The sequence below is a fragment of the Plecotus auritus genome, assembly GCF_963455305.1.
Source record: "Plecotus auritus genome assembly, chromosome: 3".
In the NCBI taxonomy this organism is placed as follows: domain Eukaryota; kingdom Metazoa; phylum Chordata; class Mammalia; order Chiroptera; family Vespertilionidae; genus Plecotus; species Plecotus auritus.
In genome coordinates, this window is record NC_137772.1 from 174,239,062 (window position 1) to 174,251,735 (window position 12,674).

The 12,674-nt window shown below is 44.6% G+C and overlaps 1 protein-coding gene across 1 annotated transcript; it reads left to right on the top strand.

Moving 5' to 3' along the window:
* Positions 1–1,638: 1,638 nt before the first annotated feature.
* Positions 1,639–6,954, top strand: KRT1 (keratin 1; the record flags this gene model as incomplete). Its single annotated transcript, XM_080659041.1, has 9 exons — positions 1,639–2,217; positions 3,279–3,493; positions 3,811–3,871; positions 4,289–4,384; positions 4,548–4,712; positions 4,848–4,973; positions 5,309–5,529; positions 6,014–6,048; positions 6,133–6,954. 9 exons carry the CDS (start codon positions 1,639–1,641, stop codon positions 6,483–6,485), a joined length of 1,851 nt encoding a protein of 616 aa, XP_080515167.1. The 3' UTR covers positions 6,486–6,954.
* Between the last annotated feature and the right edge of the window lie 5,720 nt (positions 6,955–12,674).

Below are 12,674 nucleotides of genomic sequence, written 5' to 3' on the forward strand. Positions count from 1 at the left end.
CGCCAGGCTTCTAAGAAGTCTGAGAATGAAAGTCTGTGTGGGGTTTGGGTCTTTCCAGATCTCAATGCCACTACTACCTATTAAGGTTGATCAAATGCTGCTCTCCAGGAAGGATCCTGGGGTCTCTTGGCCCATTGTATTGCATCCTGGGCACCCTTGCACCTGGACAGAAGCAAAATCTCCCCATGAACTCAGTGCTTCCAATCTCTTCTTCTCAGAGTGAATTGAAGGACATTTTCCAAGCACATGCATGTATCTGGAGTCAAGGACTCAAAGGGATAAAATGGGCCTCCTGCTGCTGGAGCTCTCTGCAGTGAGACAGCCTCCCAAGCTACCTGGCTTTATACAAAGTGAGGAGCACAGCCCCAATTCAGTGCTGTGCTGTCATACAACACGCTGGTTAGGATCTGCACATGGTAGTTCAGTATCTTTTGTTCACATTCCAGCCATGCCACTTACCATCTGAGTAAACTTGGGGCAGACTATTCAACCTCTGTTTCCTCATTTTAAAAATGGATAGCATAACAGCATCTATCTCAAAGTTGTGAAAATTAAGTTAATACATATATGTAGAACTGTGCCTGGCCTGAGGTCAGTTTTCAATGCATGTTAACTATTATTATTATTACTATTGCCATTACTGTTGTCCAGAAACAATTTTGGTTTCTAAGATCAGGCTTTCCAGACTCCTTTCAGATCTACATTCATCTCTCCCTACAGTCTAGTGTGAGACTTGAACCACCTGTCAAGTCCTCCTTCCACCCCTTTGCTTTACAAAATGTATGAAATAGCTTCTATCTGCTACCTCACTGCTGTATATGCTTTTCAATGGGCATGTGCATGCCATCTGTTTGCATCTGTTTTTTGTTGCTGGTGTCTCTGTCTCCTGCCATGGCCTATCTTTGAGGAAAAGGAACAACTGGAAAACTTAGAAAGAACATGTCTTTCCCTTCTGGTCCTTCCAGATCACCTACCCACCCTCCCCTCATCCTTTTCAATGACAGCTTCTCTTCCTCTAATATTAATGCAGTGCATTTATAAAGCCAATATTTAATAAAAATAGCTTCTTTGGTTGATTACTTTTCAAGTCTGGCTTTGTGTCAGGAGATAAAACTTGGTGAGCTCTGGAGTTTGGAGGGCAGATCTCAGAACTCTGCTGGAGAGCTCCTTCTGAGACCAAGAATGGGGAACTGCACCTGCCACGCCCGAGGAGAGTGCCTTAGTAGCTTACAAGGGCAAGGCAAGAATGGGAACTTGCATATTTTTGTGACAGGAGGTTATGAAATCCTATCAAGAAGCACCAGGTAACAGATGCAGGGTCCTTTTTTCACAAAGTCGCAAGCACCTGAAGAAAGATTTTGTCTGATAAAATAATTGCCACATGAGCAATCTTGCATGCACAGCAATTTTGAGAGCCATTCTGGGAGTGAGCGGTGTAGTGTTTATTGTATTGTTGAGGCTCGTAAAAATCTTGTATGGCTGCAGGCAAGCCAAACCCTTGAGTAGCACTGCATCCCGCTGACTCGAGGACCAAGCCCAATCACTCCCTTGTATATAAGGGGAAGTTTCTGTGCTTGGAGTAGAGGAGTGTTAGCTCCTTCCCTTTCTCTACTTTGCTCCTACTTTCTTTAAGTCAACATGAGTCGCCACTTTAGTTCCAGGTCTGGGTACCGGAGTGGAGGAGGCTTCAGCTCTGGCTCTGCTGGGGTAGTCAGCTTACAACGTAGAACCACTAGCAGCTCTTTGCGCCGTAGTGGAGGAGGTGGTGGGAGATTTTCAGGTGGAGGATGTGGTGGAGGAGGTGCTGGTGGTGGCTTTGGAAGTCGAAGTCTTGTTAACCTTGGTGGCAGTAAAAGTATCTCCATTAGTGTGGCTAGAGGAGGTGGACGTAGTGGTTTTGGTGGTGGCTATGGCAGTGGTGGCTTTGGGGGTGGTGGTTTTGGGAGTGGTGGGTTTGGTAGTGGTGGATTTGGGGGTGGTTTCGGCAATGGTGGTTTGGGTGGTGGCTTTGGCAGTGGAGGTGGTTTTGGTGGAGGTAGTTTTGGGGGTGGTTTTGGGCCCGTCTGCCCCCCTGGTGGCATACAGCAAGTCACCATCAACCAGAGCCTTCTGCAACCCCTCCATGTGGAGATTGACCCTGAGATCCAAAAAGTAAAGTCTCAAGAAAGGGAGCAAATCAAGTCACTCAACAACCAATTTGCCTCCTTCATTGACAAGGTGAGTTTACCTGCTCAGTGCATTGGAAGAGCTGCTCCTGGTCCATTTGAGAGTGGTAGAGTGGTGCAGCCAAGACATGTTTGGGTTTGAGCCTCAATTTTCTGTGTTTAGATGACTAAAATGGTGTTTTGTAGAATTGTTTTCTGCGAGATGTGTTAGAAGTATGCCTGTGAATGATGCTAATGACTAAACTCTCTCTTGGACAAAGGGGGCTGGGGTCTACATAAACGTGGGTCAATTTGACATCACCTTGAAGTGTTTTTTAATTCAGCTCTTGGGCTGAATTGGGATTCACATATGTTGAATGAAGATAACAGAAATGGGGCTAACTCAACCTTGTAGGGTGCAAATGAGAACCCTGGAAAAGTCTTCCGAACCATAAAAAGGGAGTTGAGTGTAAACAGAGGCATTGGATATTGTAGCAGAAGGTATGTAGTCAGTGCCAAACATCTTTTGCTGCCAGAAGGGGCGGTCCACCCTCTGAGAATTTTACATTGGTACCATATCAGGGTTTATATTTCCAAGTATCTGCTCTGAAAAAGAATGTAAACCATTTTTTTAAACGTTTTGCTCATTCGTCAATAATAATGTCAACTCAAGTTATCCACAATAGATTTGGAATTCAATTTTGGATTTTTCCAATACACATTTGAACTGTGTGTATGTTCAGGAAATGCACACCAATTTTTATGGTAATTGGCCTAAAAAATTGGAAGGCAAATCGCTTAAGTGTCATGTATCTATTTCAAAGTGCAGTTGCAGTAATTTTACAAGTGCTTTGCTATTTGGTTTTTGTGTAGCTACTCTCCTAAAGTTCCAACTGAAATAGTACTATGATTACCATCCTCAGGGAAATTAAAGCTTCACTGAATTAACAGGTAGGTGGGTTTTGTTTTGAAGATGATGCTAACTTCATCTCTTTTTCAATTTTTCTGTTCATCATGGCCAGGAAAACAAGAATCACAGTAAGGTTTGGGCCTTGCTATGTGGTAGCCCTTGGTGCTCAGTGGCCAGAGGCCTCCACTTCTGTATCAGTGGGTAATGAGGTTTTGTCTTCTTAGGTGCGGTTCCTGGAGCAGCAGAACCAGGTGCTGCAAACAAAATGGGAGCTGCTGCAGCAGATAAATACCTCCACCAGGACCCACGACTTAACCCCCTACTTTGAGTCATACATCAACAGTCTTAGAAACAGAATGGACCAACTGAAGAGCGATCAATCTCGAATGGATTCGGAATTGAAGAACATGCAAGATCTGGTGGAAGATTACCGGAACAAGTAAGGAAACCTGGCTGGGCAATTGTTGACTTTTGCTCTAAATATTTCCAGAAAGTGGCAAGCTAAGACTATGAAGAGAATGTAGCAATGTATTTTCTTAGGTGAGAGGTAAATCAATTTGGCATTTTCTAAAATCTTCATTTTCTTAGAATCTGGAAATTCTTTAATGGTTTTATTGCTCAGAAGAAAGGAGTGGCCAGAATGTCCTAGGCTAGTAACAGAAAAGCAGTGAGAAGCAGTGCTAGCTTTAGTCTAGAAAGCGAAACTTCAGGCCTCTCCGTCTCTGAATCTCCTATTCACTTCTGATTTCCTTGCAGATATGAGGAAGAGATCAACAAACGGACAAATGCAGAGAATGAATTTGTGACCATCAAGAAGGTCAGCAAATTCCGTAGGGTGGACCTTACATCTAAACTAAACAATAGAACAGGGTCTCTAATTACTAAGCAGAAAGGAGCCATGATGTGGAGAAGCAGGTAGTGGGCCTGATGACTATCTGAAGTAGAGTTTTCCTTCCACATTATCATGGACCTGGACTTATTCAGGTTCCCTGCTTCTCCAGAGCCCTCACTACTTCATGTAGCAAGTGGGGAGGCAAGTTCTCAGCAAATCAGGCAAGCTCCTTTGTGATTGTGATCCCAGGGGTGGGGCAATTTAGGGATTCTGATCCACCTGTGATATTAAGGTGTGGAACAGACCCCAAACACCTTTTCTACTTGGAAAATCCCCTCACAGTTAGTGAGAGGGATTTGCCCTGGAAAGACTATGACTTTATACTGCCTATTGCTCCTCTAGGATGTAGATGCTGCTTATATGGCCAAGGTGGAACTTCAGGCCAAAGTTGACAACTTGCGCCAGGAAATTGATTTCTTCACAGCACTTTACCAAATGGTAAGCCCTCTAATTTCAACCACGTTTACCAAGCGGAGAACTTTAAGCCTGAACCCACCACTATCCAGAAGAATAGAGATATATCTTCCATCTCTTGAACCCTCCCTCTAAGTTGTTCTCTGTTTTAACACTATAAGACTCACTGAACTATGATGTCTTGCAGGAGCTGTCTCAGATGCAGACTCATATCAGTGACACCAATGTCATCCTCTCCATGGACAATAACCGCAGCCTGGACTTGGATAGCATCATCGCTGAGGTCAAGAACCAGTATGAGGAGATTGCCCAGAGGAGCAAGGCTGAGGCTGAGGCTCTGTACCAGACCAAGGTGAATGGGCTGGATGTCTGGCCAGTTTTCCTGAAAAGTCTTGTTTTGCTCTCCTGTGTTTTCTCTTACATTTGTGTGCATGAGCCAGGGTATATATGCTCTGTCACATTAATTGACTTTGCCCATCATCTTTAGTATGAAGAGCTCCAGATCACTGCTGGCCAACATGGGGACAATTTGAAAACTTCAAAGATGGAGATTTCTGAGCTGAATCGGATAATCCAGAGACTTAGAGCTGAAATCAACAGTGTAAAAAAGCAGGTACTTGCTTCTTCTTTTTACTTAAGAGGTGGTGAGTGAGAGAAAAGGCAGCCAGAGGTTTCAGGCTAGGCATTTAGAAGAATGCCCAGGAGCAGAGAAGCCTCGACTCAGGGCCAGGAGAGGCTGCTGCATCACCTTTAAGGGCTTTTAAGGAAAGCAACACAATGATGTGCTAGCCAGAGGCAAGGGAATGCAGGAGGTGACTTAAGTTCTTGTGGTTCTGTTGGATCCAGAGTACTGGCCTCTCGGGGGTGGGGAGTCCATTTGAGATTAGAAGGCCAAGGTGGGATTAGGTATTAAGAGAGTGTGTAATGTGCTGGATTCTCCTTCCTCAGATCTCTGGGCTGCAGCAGTCCATCAGTGACGCTGAGCAGCGTGGTGAGAATGCCCTCAAAGACGCCCAGAACAAGCTGAATGAGCTGGAGGACGCCCTGCACCAGGCCAAGGAGGACATGGCCCGGCTGCTGCGCGACTACCAGGAGCTGATGAACACCAAGCTGGCCCTGGATGTGGAGATTGCCACTTACAGGGCCCTCCTGGAGGGAGAGGAAAGCAGGTGAGAAAGGGACCCTGGGCAGTGTGGCTTCTTATGTGCTTCCTCCCTCGCAAGTTGACTGCTGTTGAAAGATGCCGCCACGTGACTGCAGCTTGTCCTGGGCATGGGGACAGGAAAGGCACACCATGCGAAAGGAAAGACTTGGTTTCACTTTGGGAACCAGAGTTCACACTGAGGGCTATAGCGTGGAAAGAAATGCTTTGATGGAGCAATTTATTCTTCATCTGGGCGGACTCAGTTGTCATCTGGCCAAAGTCAATGCCTTTAGAGTAACCTGCATTAGCTAATTAGCTCTTGTCTAATTTATACGGAGATTTCTTCCTGTTTGTGAGAAAAATGAGAGTTGTGGGAGGCCAGCGGGGACTGGATTGGTTTCAGATCAAAGAGGAGCCCCAGTGGGGAGCTTTGGGTCAGCTGAGAGGGCCTGGGGAGGCGCTTGTGAAGCCGGAGGGTAATGAGGATTTCGCTTTTCTTCCTCCTCCAGGATGTCTGGAGAGTGCGCCGCGAACGTGAGCGTGTGTAAGTACAACCCAGGGGCCTGTGCAAGTTTGGCTGGGTGGGAACGCGAGATGGGATTGAAGGTAACTGAGTGTCCCCTTGCAGCTGTGAGCACCAGCCACACCAGCATCAGTGGAGGCGGTGGCCGAGGAGGAGGCGGTAGCTATGGTTCCGGAGGCGGCTATGGCTCCGGAGGTGGTGGTGGAGGTAGCTACGGAGGCGGCTACGGTTCTGGAGGCGGCAGCTACGGAGGAGGCGGCAGCGCTGGAGGCAGCAGCGGGGGACACAGAGGCGGTTCTGGAGGGGGCGGCGGCAGCTCTGGCGGCAGGGGTTCCAGTGGTGGTGGAGGAGGCGGGAGCTCCGGAGGCCGGGGATCCAGCTCTGGGGGCACGAAGACCTCAGGCGGCAGTTCCAGTGTGAAGTTTATTTCTACCAGCTATTCCCGAGGGACCCGATAAAGCAGGGTTTTCTATCCTGTTAGCTCTCCCTCTTCATCACTACCAAATATGCTTGCAAGACCAAGGCCAGCCTTACTGAAGAAAAACACTACTGGTCACCTTGGTTCAGCCTATCTTCCTTTCTGCTCTGCTTCCCAAATAAGTTTTAAAATCAGGGACAAGCTCAGTCCCTGCTATGACCCTGCTTTGTGCTTTATCTCAGAAACAGCTCAGCCGTCACCACTGCACACATTACATTTCAATGCACCTCCTAAGTCAGCCAGAGGTGGGCAGGCTGGTTAGACCCAGGGCTTCTCCGTCATGCAACGAATGCACATGCTCTGGACAGCTCATTTCTGTGCTATCTCTTGCAGCAAGCTCTGTGCTGCTTTGGTTTTTTATGTATGGTGTCAGCCAGTTGATTGACTTTTGTGAGAGGTCTTAATCTCCCGTTTCCTTGTGTTGCTGCAATAAACTGAATTTGAAATTCTCTGCGTCTCCAACTCCTTTGTTCCTGGCACTGACTATCCTGGATGGGAGGTTACTTTGTGGGAGGTAAAGAAGGCCCTAGATCCACATGGCATATGGGGAAATTGGGACACATGAGGGGAGGCTGGTCAGGCAACCTGCAACTTTAAACATTTAACATTTTACTGGACAAGTTCTTTTCCAGAGAGTAGATATGTCATGGAGAAATAGAGAGACTGGGGTAGCAGGTTTTGTTCATCTGAGAAGGTTTTCTTTAAAAGGGCAGTGAACAGGCAGGTTGGGAAGGAGGGGTTTGGCACTGAGAAGAGGGGAAAGTATTGCATGGAAAAGTAATTGTTCATGTGGAACAGTCAGTGATAAGAAGGGTGTGGGTAATGCAGGGTCAACAGCTACTACAGCCAGAATACATACAGACTTTGGCCTGGGGAGTGCAGGAACCAAGAGTGTTAGTGGAGAGCTGGATATCTATTCTCCTTCTCTTTCAGGCCACTACCACTCTCCAAAGCTCTGCTTAATCTAAGACCATTTGTGGACATATACACGGTACTTGTGAAGTACGGTAGTACAATGGGAGAGCGTGGTCAGAAGCATGGACATTGGGATTCACATATGCATGGTTTGGGTCTTACCTTCATTTACTAGGTCAGTGAAAATGTACAAGTTATAGACCTCTTGCACCCCAGCTTTATTATCTCTAAAATGGGGATAGTAAGCCTCCTTTGTGGGAATTATTGTGCGAATTAATTATGATGATTAGCACATAGTAAGCAGTCAGTGAGTCACAATTTCAACCGTAATGGTGATGATGATGATGATGATCTGTCAATTGCAACATTGCTGTTTGGTGTCCAGGCCATTCAGTAGATGTTGCTCTAAGGAAAAAATGAACATCAGCTTCCCAGTACTTTTATGACCATGCAAAAGTCAGCTTCTTGAGGATCAGTTTTCTTGTTTCCAATTAGAAAAAATATTCTTAGCTCCAGTGTCAACTCAAGGGGAAAAGAGGACATAGATAACAAGAGTATCATGTAAGTACAACTTGGTGAGCTCTCTCCCTCTCCAGTCACCCCTTCATCAGAGCTGCTTCCTGTCTGGGCTGATGTGAGAGTCTGGACAACATGACGGTGGATAGAAAGATGGTGGACAGCAAGATGGTGGATTGACTCAAAGTTTCATTTACTGTGGTATTTAAGGGGCAGGCAAAAGAAAATAATCCACAGCTTACAGGATGTGTGGATTCTTGGACAAGTCACTTGACCATTTTGAGCCTCAGTTTTCTTGTAGGTTGAATGGGGAACAGAATATTTGCCTCTAGACATCAAGAAGATAAAATACATAATATGAAAATGTTTTGTGAACTGTGAATGTGTTATACAGAAGTAGTTAAGTTAAATTTAAAAGGAGTGATAAAGAAGTGAAAGGCAGTGGTTGGCTGTCAGGGAGCACCAAGAAGGAAAGTAACTTGATTTCGTCACTATGGCCCAGTGACAGCTCTGTAGGGACATAAAATTAATTTTCTTTTTTAAAAAATAAAAGCATAGCATTTCTTTAAAAATGTTTTTATTGATTTTTAGATAGGAAGGGAGAGGGAGAGAGAGATAGAAACATCAATGATGAGAGAGAATCATTGATCAGCTGCCTCCTGTATGCCCCCTACTGGAGATCAAGCCTGAAACTCCAGGCATGTGCCCCGACTGGAAATGAATCAGTGACATCCTGGTTCCTGGTTTGACACTCAACCAATGAGCCACACTGGCATGTCAAAATTGATTTTCTCAGTGTACTCAAGTTGAATCTGCTCTGCAGGACAAATATTTGTGAACCAAACACATAAGAGAGGGATGTGTGAACCATAATGTCCATGTGTTAGCTTGTGGGGGAACTTACAGTTTCAGTGACTGAAATACCAGAGCCTCCCCATCCTGTTATCAATGTACCTGAGAAACTGAATTAGCTACAAAAGGAAGATTTAGAACAGTGGGAACTGGGTGCCTTGAGGGAGAGAGACGGTTTATCTTTTTCATAGGAGAGTAAGCCTCTAGGCCCTAGATTCTAGGGCCACCAGATATAGCACCTGGGACACTGTTGAATGAACAGTGATGTATTCTAGTACTCTGACATACACATTTTCTAAATTCTTTCTAAGGTCACAACTTTCCTTAGTCACATTTCAGTATTGGGAATATTCCTGCTCTTCTTGTTTGGACTTGGGTTTTCTTTTCTTTTTTCCTCTTTCTGTTAACTGTCATCTGAGGATATTTTTCCATTGATTTTAGAGAGACAGTGGAAGGGAAGGGGAGATACAGAGAGAGAGAAACATCGATGGGAGAAAGACACATTGATTGGTTGCCTCCTGCACATTCCTTGACCAGGACCTGCAATCAAGGTACGTGACCTTGACTGGAATTGAACCCAGGATCCTTCAGTCCATAGGCTGACACTCTACCTACTGAGCCAAACCAGCTAGAGTGGACTTGGGTTTTCTTGATAAGGTCAGACATGAAACAGAGATCACTGTAATTTACAGTGAAACTTATCAAAACTTGTAAGGTCACTAGGATCAAATGAAAACCCTGTATAAGTCAGTATATAATGTAAAACTAAATTAAGATCAAATGCCCAAATACAGTATTAGAAATACAGTAAAGGAAAAATCTTGATTCAATTCAGTTCAACGCATGGTTCCTGCACACATACCATGTGTCAGGGATAAGGCTGAACATTGGGTACTATGATGAGTATGACATGGTCTTGTTCCTAAAGAGCTTAGAGACTTGGGTGATGGAGACTATGAAAACATGTTATTACAATGCACATGACCCATGCAATGACAGAAACATACACAAGGCATAGAAATGGTACATATTGACGTGAGGGTGATTAAAAGTGATGCCCAGCAGGGTTTTAAAGAATAAATAAAAGTTTGTCAGACAGACAAGGATATTTAAGGCAGAGAAGGACACTTCACACAGAAAGAATAATATGCGTAAAGACATGAAAGAATAAAACTACATAAGGTATTTTGTCATCTGAAGGAACCTGAATAAATGCAAGAAATGAGGGTGAAGACTTAGATGTAATCAAAAAGTCCTTGTAGGCCTTCATTGTAGTCTGGACTATAGTATGTGGGTCAGAAGTTCTCAGATGGGGTTTATTACAACCTATATATACTGGATCAATGAGAGGGAAGGGGGTTGCTTCACTCATAGTGGAATAAGAATTGAGCATGAACCACAGTTTGGCTTGTACTGGAATATTCCCTAAGAAATTTGGACTGCCTATGGGAGATCTTCCCAGGGAAATGTCATTTTTTCCCCAGGCATTTTAATGGCTGAAACAGCTGTGATAGGTGAGGAAGAGCCAGTAAAGGAATTTAATAGAAGAGTGACTTGGTCAGATTTGTGTTTTAGGGGGATCACTCAGGTCAGATTGGAGGAATCCATATTGGAGGTAAAAGACTTGTTAGGAGATTATTGCAAAGGTGCAGGCAAAAGGTGATCAAAATTTGCACTTTTGTTCAAGTCCTTAGAGGTGGTAGAGTGGCCAGAAATGAGAATGAGGATATACATTCTAGAGATAGTTAAGAGTCAAGTCATTAGGACTTGGTGATGGATTGAATGCTGGGTGGGTGGGGTGAGGCAAAAGGAAGAGTCTAAGGTGGTTCCATGTTCCTGGCTTGAGTAATAACAGAGAATATAGAAAGAGGGCTTGTGGGAAGAAATGATGAGTTAGTTCTTTTGAGGTGTCTCTTCTCTATTAATATAATTATTGGGGTTAGACATGTACACTGAAGAATCACCAAAAATTAAAATTTAGAGTAAACCATCAGATAACTCAGGAAAAAGGGGTAGGGGGAGAATTGGAGAGAACTCAAGCAAGAAACCAATGATAATTCTTCTGGGGCTAGCCAGCCAAGATACTGAGGTCTCTCAGATTTGGTGATGACTTCTCAAAATCTTAAACTCCGATATGTCATCCTTGGCTTCCCAGTATAGATTTGAAGCTTGGTGCTTATCCAACTAATAATATTCTGAAGAAGGGAAATCCACAAGCACAAGTATGATAAAATTCTCCTATTCCCCAATACCGAGTTCCATTTCTCTGTGACAACCATAGTTTCTTGGATACCCTTCCAAAGGTATCTATACATGCAAGCAAAAATGTACATATGTTTTTATTATCCTTTCTCAGTTGTCCTTCCACCCTGGTCTTCCCACCCCTGCAGACATGACTGTCTCCACTCCATTGGGATTTGAATTGCACATTCTTCAGCAGATAAGCCTTTGGAATCTGGTTGTGGCTTCTGCCAGCATGGCACAGCCTATGACCCAACCTCAGCATTTTGCCCTCACTTTAAGATATCTGAACACATCTCTTCTCCTTGGGTCTGGACCCATGTGTCTCTCTCCTAGAGTCTCAGCTGTAAGGATAGAATCCTTCCCTCTGCCCACTGGCCTTGGGGCTCCTTTTGGGCTGCTCTTCCCCCTTGAATGGCCACAATGCTGCAGCCATCAGTTTGGTGGCCAGTCTTTCTTCTACATCTAGCCAAAGTTTCTTTCCATAACTGAGAGATCTTGGATCCATCTAACTTTAACGAAGAACAAACTTTCTGCCTTCTTCCCTCTCTACACACTGTCTCCTCTCCCTAAATTCCAGACCCAAGACAACCATCTAGTGTCCCTAGGAAAACAGGAGAATCCAACAACTCCTCCTGCAACCTTTGCTTCACAGATCCTAGTTCAGTTTAGCTCAATTCCACCATCCCACTCTTTCCGTTGGGTGAGAATCTTCACTAGGCATAAGGGGCTGTTCACTAGCTCATTGGAGAGAGAATTCCAGGAGATGATCTTGAACCAGAGCCTATGGTTTCATATGGAATTTTAGGAACCAAATCCACAGGACATATGTCAGTGGAATGGGAAACTTCTATTGGTCCCTTGGAGGAACTATGAAGAATTCTCATATGATTGCTCAATTCTATTAAAAACATGTATGAAAATTTTAACAGGGACTCTAATGAGTCGTTCTTTTAAAAAAGAATATTCTTTCTTTAGGTCTTGGTTCTTTAGGTCTAGGTTAGTAATTGTAAAGATATCAGTTTCATTGACCTGTTTTATGACAAAAATTAAAGTAACATTCTTTTACTGCCAAGAAAAGAAAAACAGATATTATACCTTACAATCACATATAATTTAAAAATATCAACACAAAAGGGAAAAATAGTGGTAATAATCCATATCTATATATATAAAGAGCCAGGGTTGTAACATCCAAAATGACCAAAGGCTCAACTGAATGCCAGGCTGCGTGCGCAGCAGGCGAGCAGGCTGAACTGCTGACCACTTGGAGAGAGAGAGAGGCAGGGCTGATCAGCAGTGGCAGCGGCTGCTGGCGAGGCCCAGAGAGAGAAGCAGGGTGATCAAACCCTGCTTCTCTCTCTGGGCCTCGCCAGCAGCCAAGCCTCTTTCTCTCTCCCAGAGGTCAGCAGTTCAGCCTGCTCGCCAGCAGCTTGGGGTGGCTGCTGATCAGCCCCGCCTCTATGATCAGGCCCAGAGATAGGCCCGGAGATGCTGACTAGCATAGAAACTGACCAATCAGGACCTACTCTGGGTGAACTGCGAAGGCAGAACCTAAGGTAGGGGCTGAGGAGGGGCTTTAAGGGCAACAGCTGTTTGGTGTAAGGTGTAAGAAAGTGATTCAATATTTTAATGACCAGTTTGG